Source organism: Carassius gibelio, chromosome B12 (genome assembly GCF_023724105.1).
Source record: "Carassius gibelio isolate Cgi1373 ecotype wild population from Czech Republic chromosome B12, carGib1.2-hapl.c, whole genome shotgun sequence".
Lineage (NCBI taxonomy): Eukaryota > Metazoa > Chordata > Actinopteri > Cypriniformes > Cyprinidae > Carassius > Carassius gibelio.
In genome coordinates, this window is record NC_068407.1 from 13,634,723 (window position 1) to 13,646,956 (window position 12,234).

The 12,234-nt window shown below is 35.5% G+C and overlaps 1 protein-coding gene across 1 annotated transcript; it reads left to right on the forward strand.

Annotated features, from left to right (window-relative positions):
• Window positions 1-3,798: 3,798 nt before the first annotated feature.
• Window positions 3,799-12,079, forward strand: ercc4 (excision repair cross-complementation group 4). The gene is made up of 11 exons (XM_052570326.1): window positions 3,799-4,277; window positions 5,119-5,299; window positions 5,373-5,568; window positions 5,661-5,868; window positions 7,758-7,938; window positions 8,047-8,169; window positions 8,274-8,381; window positions 8,464-9,022; window positions 9,925-10,017; window positions 10,121-10,233; window positions 10,329-12,079. The coding sequence occupies exons 1-11, from the start codon at window positions 4,101-4,103 to the stop codon at window positions 11,057-11,059; spliced, it is 2,670 nt and encodes an 889-aa protein (XP_052426286.1). The 5' UTR covers window positions 3,799-4,100; the 3' UTR covers window positions 11,060-12,079.
• The last annotated feature ends 155 nt before the right edge of the window (window positions 12,080-12,234 follow it).

A 12,234-nucleotide genomic window follows, 5' to 3' on the forward strand; every position in this document is an offset into this window, starting at 1 on the left:
AGCGTTAATTAATACACAAAAATTAAAATTACCACATGATTTACTTACCTACAAGTCATCCTAGTTTATATCAGTTTCTTTTTTCAGAGTTATATATAAAAGAAGCTTTATAATGGCAGTGAATAGCTGTTGAGATCCAATAGTCCAATAGAAGTCCAATAAAGTGCATAAATCCATAAAGTACTCCACATGACACCTGGGGGTTGATAAAGCCACCTGTAGTGAATCGATGCGTTTGTGTAAGAAAAATGTCCATATTTAAACCCTTACAAACTGTTAGCTTTTGCTGACTGTTGTACAAGTGTTCACAAGAGAGTGGTGTTCAAGGTTGATGAGGGACGTACATTTCTAAGGCCTCAAATTTATCAAAACTTGCTGAAAAGCCTGTTGTACACAATTATACACTGAAAAAAAAAAAGTACATTACGGTGAAAAAAAAAGGCAGCTGTGGTTCCTGGAATTTAACAATTTAGGTTTTACAGTTTTAACTTAAATTTACAGTTAAATACCCTAATTTAATTAACTGATATAATGTTAAAATACCAGTCTGTTGAAGTACTGAAATCTGTTTTGTACCTTTGTAATACACTGATAACCACCAAATGCAGGTGGTGATAAGAAAGTCACATGACGAACCAAACCCCATCACAAGCAGTTTTTTTATAATATTATATACTGTAGAAGGTGCACAGTGTCTTTCACACAAACAACTAAACACCATCGTGGTAATAAATACACATCTGAAATAATGTAATTAACAATTATTTTACAAGATATAGGTGTAATATACAGCCCTAATATACAAAACTGATATGAAAAAAAACGAAGAAGAAACAGTTATTTAAAAAAAAAACATCAAACTAAAAATGTAATGCAGGGAATTCTGGAAATATCAATTGAGAGTTATTCACTGTCAATTAAACAGTCTTTTGCACTTGCAAAAACGGTTTAATACGGTATAGTACAGCTTTTCACCGTATATAGTAGGGGAATTTACTGTAAACCATTTAACAGGTTTTTATTGAAGCTTTTTTACAGTCTTTTACCTTTAAATTCACAGTCATTTTTTACAGTATAATCTTATACTTTTTTAAAACAAGTAAGAGGCCTTGTAGTTTAATTATAAAAATGTCCCCTTTTATGTTAAACAAAATACATTTTGTATTGTTATAGTGATATTTCAAGATGAAAACTGGACTATGTGTACTTGACTATCCATATACATTTTTTTTTATTATGTTCAAATGTGAGTGTCAAATATGATACATCAGGTTTTTGAGCAACGTTGATTTGTATATCTCATAATCATGGTGGTATATGTTTGGACCCATAATAAAAACTACAGAACATTAATCGTAAAACTAAGCATGCTAAGTATACCATATTATTTTGAGATACAGAGTAACTGATATTTAGATCCATTTTGTGCATTTAGTCTGCTATACTGTTGTAACGATTACAAAGATTTACATTACAAGTAAATCAAATCGTTTTTGTTTTGTTTTTTGGATATATAAATATCAGCTATTGCATCAAATTGCATACTTTTGCTCAGTTTGGTGTTTTTCCTTCTCAGATATGAGCAGACACTCTCAGATATTCTCTTATATCATAATATAAACAAAACATATGATACTCAAAAAAAGAAGAAGAAAGATTCAATAATGAATTCCATTAAGAAAAAAAAAAAGACTGTTATTTCATATGTCGGCCTTCACCGGGTTAAAGAGGCAGAGCAGGAGCCGTTTACAGTGAGCTGAACATTTGGACTTTCTCTAATGATTCACTGACATAACGCTGTTTAAGCAGCGCACCTAATGTCACCCTTTGAAAAGACTGCTAAAATCCAGCTGCTCTCTGAGCCGTTGCCTTTTCCTGCCTCCATTAATCTCATATGCTTCTTGACATGCCCAGTCCCTGCAATGCTCCACTATACTGCTTGGGATGAGTGTTTGTTTGCTTCTTCTAGATCTCCATCTAACCTTATCCTTCCTGACATGGTGATGTTTGAGAAAGACTCATATTAAACTTTGAACCAGGCAGAATAAAAGGTTCATCCTGCTTTCTCTTACTTCCACCATTAGGGCTCCCTCTCCTTAAGTGCTTAGTCAGAGCGTGACCTCAAAAAACAAGCAGGTCTCTCGATTTTTTCCCCCCTTTCAGTCACAGACACAATGAATGAACAAGTGTTGCTCTTTCATGTTATTTGAGGTACCTTGGGTTTAATTTCAAACCAGAAACCGGAGCACTCGATGATTTAAGGGCTTACTGAGATACACTCTGTACATGATTTTTCACTTTCTATTCATTTTAGCAAATAAGCCAAATAAATAATGAAAGCATCAGAGCGACAGAATGATGCACTTAAGATTTTTGAACATAACCTTGAGAGATGGAGACTAGGAATCCACAGTTTCACTCTTTTTTGAAAATGTGTCTATGTTGAAAGCTAAAGTGCTGTAGACCTTTACATTTAAAGAGTGGATAACATGCTGTGCATTGGAGCTGGTTTGGGTTTAAACAGCAGTGTCGTATAGCAGTTCACATTCATAAATGTGTCCTAGAGGCATGGAATCCTGAAAACAACTGCAGCTGTTTGATATGGTGAGTTTCCAACTAATGCATCTGTTTGCATAGATTTTGTGTATTTGCTACAGAATATTTTTGTATAATTATGTTGATAGCAATATTAAAATGATTTTCTCTCTATTTTCTCTAAACGCAAATAAATAAATAAATAAAGATTATGCATAAAAACATCCTCGTACATTTTGTATTTTTTATAATAGACCTTTAAAATCCGTTTCCTATTTATTTTTAAGCATGCCCCACTTAAACTGTGATAAACACTTCTTCAGCAGCATTCCACACAGAAGTGCTCTACTGCTCTCTCAAGGACACTGAGTAGCAATGCACCCACTAGTGATTCATGGCTTCTGCAGCATTCTGCACAGAATAGAATACAATACAATAGAATGCAATACAGTAGGTTTGTAGTAAATGTTGTATGTACAGTTTTAAGACATATGAGTGTGTGTAGGTGCAATATGAGTGTGTTACTGTGTGCAATATGTGCAATATACAGAACTATGTACAATACAGTACATAACTGAGCTGTGCTGAAATATTATGCTATTTACTGGGTAGATTTTTAGCCTAGCTGTGAGAAATACAATAAATAGCTTACTAACTATAAACATATCTGGTGATTTGGTGGGATAGAAGGCTATTTATAAGAAACATTAGACATGAAGATGATAGGTTAACATAAAAGTAAGTTGAAATTAGATGAAAGACATTGGCTAACTATGAAATCATAATTAAATTTTAATCTAATATTTTCTACTTCATCTCATAATGATGATTTAATATGTCACAATTGTGACTTTTTATCTCTTTATGACTTAGTAGCCTTAGTAGTAAGGCAAATTTTATAAATTAGACATCTTTGTGACATAAACATGTACCAAGTCATTGTTTTTAATAATACGATTCCATACACGATAGCAGTTGAACAGTTGAGCCACTCGAGTTTAAAAAAATATATAAATATCCAAAAGTTAAAAATAAAATCAATGTGTTTGTTGTAAAAACAGGAAGCCAGAAGCAACTGAAGTGTTTTTCTTTATGCACAAGCGTTTAACGTTCATGCATGAACAGGAGTACATTTTAAGTGAAGTATACTATCCATTTTTAATAACCTGAACGAAAATCACGAAATTGCACGAAATTACTGCTGTTGCTTGTGCTTGTGTTGCACCTCCAGTGCCGCAGGTGGCGCCATTTGAAATTAACGTTCTAAACTCTGCGACGTCACGTGACACAATACGCCTTTTTGAACTGTAACGAAGGCGAGTAAACCAAACTTATCTAATGCCAAGGAATATGATATAGCTTAAAAAAAACGGGTTTGCTCAGTTCTGTGATTTTGTGTATACTACTGCCAAAAAAATAGACGTTAAATGGAAGGCCAATTCTTTAGTTCGTCCTGGTAAAAGGGAGTAGAACTGGTAGAACTATGAAATCATGAACCAGTAACGTTCGCGTTATTCCAGCACGTAAAAAATCTATTCGATTATTTCAGTAAATCGTTCGTAAAAATGGCGAGCCCGTTGCTGGAGTATGAGACAGAGATGTTTCTGAGTTTGTTCAGCACAGACGGGCTGCTGATCAGCGCTGAGGGGCTCGGAATCGACCGCCTTCTCTTACACTTCATGAGAGTGTATTCAGAGGAGGGCAGCCTGGTGCTCCTGTTAAACACAACCACTCCTGAACAGGTGGGTCAGCCCGAGTGATCCTGTTATACTGAGAGATAATTATTATGCATGTCGTTTGTGTATGTTACTATGTTCATGTGTACTGCAAATGACGTAAAAAGTGATACGAAAGGTTGTAAACCTGATTGAAAGGCTACAGAATCTACACCATGCACGGACATTTTCATTATATGCACTGCATTGTTATGCTTAAGCCTGTAAAGCCTAAAATATGAAATAATAAAAAAAAAAAAATCGAATCTTTTGAAATGGATCGCTTTATTGAACCTTTAGACAAAATGTTTATAATGAGTGTAAGTTAAGTGAGAATAACAAGGGAAAAACACATCAGTTTTTTTTTCTTCAGTTGCCCAGAGCAAAAATATGCAATTTGGTGCAGGTGTTGTTATTTCTAAGGCCGAAAGGTACGATGCAATTTTGATAGATTGTAATGTAAATCAATATAGCAGTCTACTTACATAAAACGCTTGTAAATATCATTCGTCAATCTATATATCTAAATTATATCTATTAATAATACATAATATGATATTGAAATGCTTAGTTTCATTGCCAAGCTCTAATTTTAATTGTGGGGGGAAAGAAATATTATTAAATGCTAGGCATTGCTAATTGCTAAACATTCCTTACATTTATATTAAAAAAAAACAAACAAAAAAACTGTGACTTGAAGGTGGACGTTTTTAGAATTATATTTTACTTATTAAAAAAAAAAGTAAAAAGCTTTGGTCATGTTCATAATTTTTGAGGCCTTTGTCATTCATGTATCATATATGATACAATAGTCTGTATGATAAAGTGTTTCAATAATAATGTTGATGAATGTGTTTGCCTGTTGAAGGAGTATTTTACGGAGCAGCTCCGTGCTGAAGGGGTGAGCCATCTTCCCCAGACTGTGACCAGTGATGTGCATAATAATGAAAGATACAATGTGTACACTAAAGGAGGAGTTCTGTTTGTGACCAGCCGAATCCTAGTGGTGGACTTCCTTACGGACCGAATTCCTGCTCACCTCATAACAGGTCAGTGGAGCTATACAGACGTTCTTCAATAATGTGTTGCTGGACTAAATTGTCTTAATGTGTATTTGAACAGGAATCCTGGTGTATCGTGCGCATAAGATCATTGAGTCTTGTCAGGAGGCTTTCATTCTGAGACTTTATCGGCAGAAAAACAAGACGGGGTTCATCAAGGCCTTTACTGACAAAGCCACATCCTTCTCTTCTGGCTTCTGTAAAGTCGAGCGCGTCATGAGAAACCTGTTTGTAAAGAAGCTCTTTCTTTGGCCAAGGTATGACATTTTATTTTTTGTTTTACTCTGAGTATTTATGATTTTTGTTGGAGCATGTTGTTTATAAATCAGGTGTATTTGCAATCTGCTAGATTTCAAGCAGCAGTAAACACAACGCTGGACAAACACAAGCCGGATGTGGTGGAGCTGCATGTGTCTCTGACTCCAGCGATGAGAGCCATTCAGAGCTCTATTCTGGACATCATGAACGCCTGCTTGAAAGAGCTGAAGCGCTACAACCCCACGCTGGAAGCAGAAGACCTCTCTCTGGAGAACAGCCTGGGAACTTCCTTTGAGAAAGTGAGAAAATACATTTCATAGTGCTGTTGATGATACTGTACATTTAAAAATAAAAAATCCAACAACATACAAGAATAAGAATAAATAATACTGATTTTCATATTTCACAAAATCATTTATTATTTTATTCATTTGTTTCTTTTCTACTCTGTGACCTTAAATTTTGATCTTAAATTTACTATGGTTATTACTAACATATTGACTGTTTATTAGTACTTATAAAGCACATACTCTGCATAACCATATTCTACTTACCCAATACCTAGAATTAACAGCTACCTTATTAACTGTTAACAAGCAGCCAATTAGAACTTTGAGAATTGGAACTTTGAGGCAAAAGTCTTAGTCAATCTTTTGTCAATAACTAGAATTGGACCTTAAAGAAAGTTTAATAATACAATGTATATGTGTATAGTATATTTGTTATATATTTATTTATATGTAATATAAATAAAATATTATACTATTATGTAAATTAATAGATTTTTTATTTATTTTAATAGTGTTTAATTATTTGTATAAAAATCACATTATTAATTGTTCTGTACTATGTAAAAATAAAATAAAAATCACAATAACACAAAAACACATTTTTATTTTCACTAGTTTCAGTATTATTTCAAATGCAGCAATAATAATAATTACATTATTTTATAATAGTTATAAAAATATTCTAAATGGTAATTATATCAAGTAATAGTTACATATGAATGATTTTATTTATTTTTAAATTAAAGTGCCCCATTATGGATTTTTTGAAAATTACCTTTAATGCATTGTGTGACAAGTGAATGAAAAAATCCTGCAAAGTTTTAAATCTGAAACTGCACCGTGTGTAAATATATTGTCTCTTAAAAGAAAGAGTCCACACTGAATCATTGAAACGAGTCGTTTTTTTAAAACAAATCCTAAGCCTTCTCATGTTGACATCCACGTGAAACATTAGCATATTGCCCGCCCACTTGTTGCACACACAGACCCTGGAAAAAATGAAAATGCAAATTCATTCTTTGCCACTATGAGTGGCTTTTGGAGCGTTAAAAATGTCAGTTTCCCTGGTAACGCTGTACACAAAACAGCACTGGCTCACAAACGCTGATTTATCAGGCATTACAGACATGATGAAATGAAAATGAAATCGACCAATCACCAATCGGACCAATCACCGCAAATTTGCGTCACGCAAAGGAGGGGTTTGGAAAAATGTATCGTATGACCAACTCGTTTGGGAGTCGTTGAGCAAGTAATGTACAAAATAAATGCATATTATATGACAGTGTAAGTGTGATCCCACTTTATATTAGATGGCCTTAACTATGATGTACTTACATTTAAATTAATAATTTGATACAATGCATTTATTGTGTACATACATGTTTTTACATTGTAATTATAATTTTCAAAATACTTGGATGAAATTACATCTGTAATTTCTGTAATTACATTTATAGCTACACTGTTGACCCATCCCATACAGTTTAACGCACCCTTAAACCTACCCATACCACCAAACCTGTCCTAACCTTAACCAAGACAAAAGCAGTAAAACAATCATGCAATATTATATGAACACAATTACATTGTACTTTTTTTTGACGTAAGTACAGAGCAGTTAAGGCCACTTAATATAAATTGAGACCAGACGTTTTTTTGACCTTGCATGCATGTCAACCTGTTGCTGGGGACTCCCAAAACCAGAATATGAACCTTTCATAAATAGGGGCACTTTAATTATTAAAAAGTGCTGTATTGCTGAGGCAAATATAAATAAGAAATTATTTCAAAACAATTTAAAGCAAAAAGAAAGCAATAAAACAAAAAAGAAAGATTAACTTATAAATTGTGAGTTGCTGACCAAGGTTTTTTTTTTTTTTTTTTTTTTTATGTAGACAATTCGTCATTATCTTGACCCACTGTGGCATCAGCTGGGGTCCAGGACCAAATCCCTCGTTCAGGACCTGAAGATTTTAAGAACCCTTCTTCTCTACCTCACTCAGTACGACTGTGTCACCTTCCTCAATCTGCTGGAGTCTTTGAGAACCAGCCAGAAAAGCTTTGGTAGTAATTCAGGTACAGTCAGCTGATCTGCTGCTCTGTTTGAACTCTTTGAAGATGAAGCAAGTTATGGCCAGTAAAGCTCACCTGATTCTTTTTTTTTTTCATCCTGTTCTGAATCAGGTTGGTTATTCTTGGACTCGAGCACATCGATGTTTGTAAATGCTCGCAGTCGCGTGTATCGCATTCAGGAGTCAAAGAAGAAACTTAAAGTCGGAGAGACTGACCAGAAACAAAGTGCACTAGGTACATGTATATTTTGTCTTCTAAAAGGTGTTCACATACTTTGTTTCAGATTTTTAATACACGTGCATACTAGTATCATCTTTTCTATTTATGTATTAAACTAGCCCCTCCAATAAGAGAGCTTGTGCTTGAAAAAAATCCAAAATGGGAAGCGCTAACAGAGGTACTACAGGAGATTGAGAAAGAAAACAGCAACTCTGAGCATGAACCGGGTAAAACCATTTAACAGTAAAGTGTTTCATGATAACCATTCAAATGCAAATCATCAAGTTCAATTTGTTGTCTGTACACTAGGCCGTGTGTTGATATGTGCCAGTGATGACAGGACATGCGCTCAGCTGAAAGAATTTATCCAAAAAGGAGCAGAGCACCTTCTGAATCGGCTTTATTCACGCACCATCGGAAAAGAAGATCCTCAGCCTGATTTGCTGAAGCTTGACAAAGGCTGGCCCAAGAAGGACTCCGCTAAGAGCAAAGGGAAAAATGGGCGGCCGAAAAAACCCAAAGCCAGCTCAAAGAGACTAACAAAGAATGAGAGGCCGTCAAAAGTCAGGCAGGAAGATGGAGCTGAAAAGGACATAATTGGAAACAGTGAAGATGAAGGAAGGATGGCGGAAGAGGAAGAGGAAGAAGAAGAAGAGATTCTTCTTGATCTCTCTTCAGATGACTACTATGGCATTCTTAAAGAGCCGTTGACTGTCATTCACCCGTTGAAGGGTTGCAACGACCCGTACAGTTTGACACGGGTGTTGCAAGAAGTTGACCCCATGTTTGTTGTTTTGTATGATGCTGAACTCAGTTTTGTGCGGCAGCTTGAGATTTATAAAGCCAGCAGACCAGGAAAACCTCTCCGGTGTGTATATTGGCATGGAGCAAATGTATATTCTAAGAAACAATTAATAGTACTTAAAGTTTGGGGTCGGTATGATTTTTACAATATTTATGAAATAACTTGTGCTGACCAAGATGGCATTTGTTTGATCAGAAATACAGTAAACTGGTAATATTGTCTCACATTATTAGCGTATTTTCCGGACTATAAGTCATTTTTCATAGTTTGGTTGGTTCTGTGACTTACATTCAGGTGCGACTTCTTTATCAAAATTAATTTGACATGAACCAAGAGAAAGCATTACCGTCTACAGCCGCGAGAGGGCGCTCTATATCTTCAGTGTAGACTACAGGAGTACTGAGCAGCATAGAGCGCCCTCTCGCGGCTGTAGACGGTAATGCTTTCTCCTGGTTCCTGTTTCTAAATAAATGCCACTTATAGTCCAGTGCGACTTATATGTTTTTTTCCTCATCATGACGTATTTTTGGACTGATGCGACTTATACTCAGGTGCGACTTATAGTCTGAAAAATACGGTACAATTTAAAATAACCGTTTTCTATTTTAATATATTTAAAAATGCAAAAATTTTTAGTTGTAAAGATGATTCAGTGTCATATGATCCTTCAGAAATCATTCTATTATTTTGATTTGGTGTTTAAGAAGTGTTTTTTGTTATTATTGTAAATCTTGAAAAGATTATTTGATGAATAGAAAGTTCAAAAGAACAGCATTCATTTGAAACGAAGGTTTTATAACATTACAAATGTCTTTTTAATGTGACTTGAATTTAATGCATCTTTACTACTTAAAAGTAGTATTTCTATTTGAAGAAAAAAAAAGTATTTCTTATATTAAATAAATAATGAATACATCTATATCTAATAGATTTAACTCTCCTGATTGTTTCCCCCTCATGTTTAGTGTGTATTTTCTTATATATGGAGGCTCGACAGAGGAACAGAGGTATCTTACAGTCTTGAGCAAAGAAAAACAAGCATTCGAGTACCTCATAAGGTTAGCTCAATATTTCCTATTTATCTGAGGGAAAAAAATTCAACTGCATTATCTTTTCGTATCACCGCTTATTTTAAAAGCTGCTGTTTTCTTTTTAAAATAGGGAAAAGGCCAGCATGGTTGTGCCAGAAGAGAGAGAGGGTAGGGAAGACACCAACCTAGATCTGGTCCGCAGTCAGGAACCTGCAAATGCCACCACAAACACCCGCAAAGCAGGTAAACCTTCATTCTTCTCTGTGATGTATTCATGCAATATGGTTTTGACAGTTCAACATGTAATGTGCTTAATAATGGTTTATATGTTCAATTAGGGGGACGTGAAGAGGTTAAAGAGCCTCAGCGAATCATAGTTGACATGCGGGAGTTCCGCAGTGAACTTCCTTCCCTTCTTCATCAACGGGGTCTCGACATTGAACCCATCACCTTAGAGGTTGGCGACTACATACTGACTTCAGAGATCTGCGTGGAGCGCAAAAGTGTCAGCGACCTCATTGGTTCCCTGCAGAGTGGGCGTCTCTACACACAGTGCCTCTCTATGACTCGATTCTATCGCCGTCCCGTGCTGCTTATCGAGTTTGACCCAGCAAAGCCTTTCTCCCTGGTGGCCCGCAGTGACTTTCGTCAGGAGATCTCTGCCAGTGACATCACCTCCAAACTGACCCTCCTCACCCTCCATTTCCCCCGCCTGAGGCTGCTCTGGTGCCCGTCTCCCTACGTGACAGCAGAGCTGTTTCAGGAGCTCAAACACGGCCGCCCGGAGCCTGACGCTGCTACAGCTCAGGCCGTCACTGCGGAATCAGAGACTGTGACGGAATCAGCAGACCTGTACAACCCCGGCCCTCACGATTTCTTGCTCCGTATGCCTGGAGTCAATGTGAAAAACTTCAAGAGCATTATAAAACATGCTTCCTGTCTGGCTGATCTAGTAACCTTTAGTCAGGAAAAGCTCAGTGAGGTATTGGGCAGTAGTAGCAACGCCAGGCAGCTTTATGAATTCCTGCACAATCCAATGGATGTGGTGCCTGTTCAGAAAAACAAGTAGACATCGTAAAGAAGAACAGTATTTGCATCATAATATCAGGTTTGGTAATTGTGCCTATTTATTATGAAATTGTTGTATAAAATGCAGTGAGTGAATTATTGTATTTCTGAATATTTAAAGGGATAGTTCACCTAAAAATGAAAAATTTGTCATTACTCACCCTCATGTCGTTCCAAACCTGTAAGACCTTCGTTCATCGTTGAAATACATATTAAGATATTTTTGATAAATACCGATAGCTATCTGATGCTCCCATAGACAGCTAAGATCCTAACACAATCAAGGTCCAGAAAGGTCCCGAACGTAGTAAGGACATTTGTTCAATCATAATATGGGAGTACGAAGCTACGAAAATTAATTTGTGTGTGCAAAGAAAACAAAAATAATGACTTTATTCAACAATTCATCTCCTACGCGTCACCCTGTAGCGCCATTTTGGAGAGTATCAGATATACGTGAATATGTTGTTTATGCTTTGATCTGAATGTAAACAATGTATCTGCGTACATATTATGTATTCTACCAGGGTAATGCGGAGGAGACTAATTGTTGGATAAAGTCCATTTTTTTGTTTTCTTTGCACACAAAAAGTATTCTCGTAGCTTTGTGAAATTACGATTGAACCACTGATGTCACGTGGTTTATTTTAACAATGTCCTTACTACGTTTCTGGACCTTGATAGTTTTTGATCTTTGCTGTCTATTGGAGCTTCAGAAAGCTCTCGGATTTCATCAAAAATATCTTAATTTGTGTTCCGAAGATGAACGAATGGTTACAGGTTTGGAACGACATGAGGTTGAGTAATTAATGACAGGATTTTCACTTGGAAGAACTATCCCTTTAAAAATGAAATGCCTTGTTTGTTAAAATCAAACTTTCCAGTTTGAAATGACATTGCTGTGTTATATTTAAATGCATTTATTTGCTTGTTTTAAAATTTAATATTTTCATTGGAAAATTCCACTCTTAGAAAAAGTTAACATTTTTGTCATGAATAAAATAAATTATTTCTGTAATTATCTCTGTGTATTCAACACAAAATTGAAATTCTGTAATTTGCTCAGCCCAATATTTTTTCCAAAACTGCATGATGTTGTTCTTTGACTACTTTGATAATTACTCCTTACAATAATAGTGAATGGTGACTGAGAAGTAAAAGTAAAACTAAAATCTA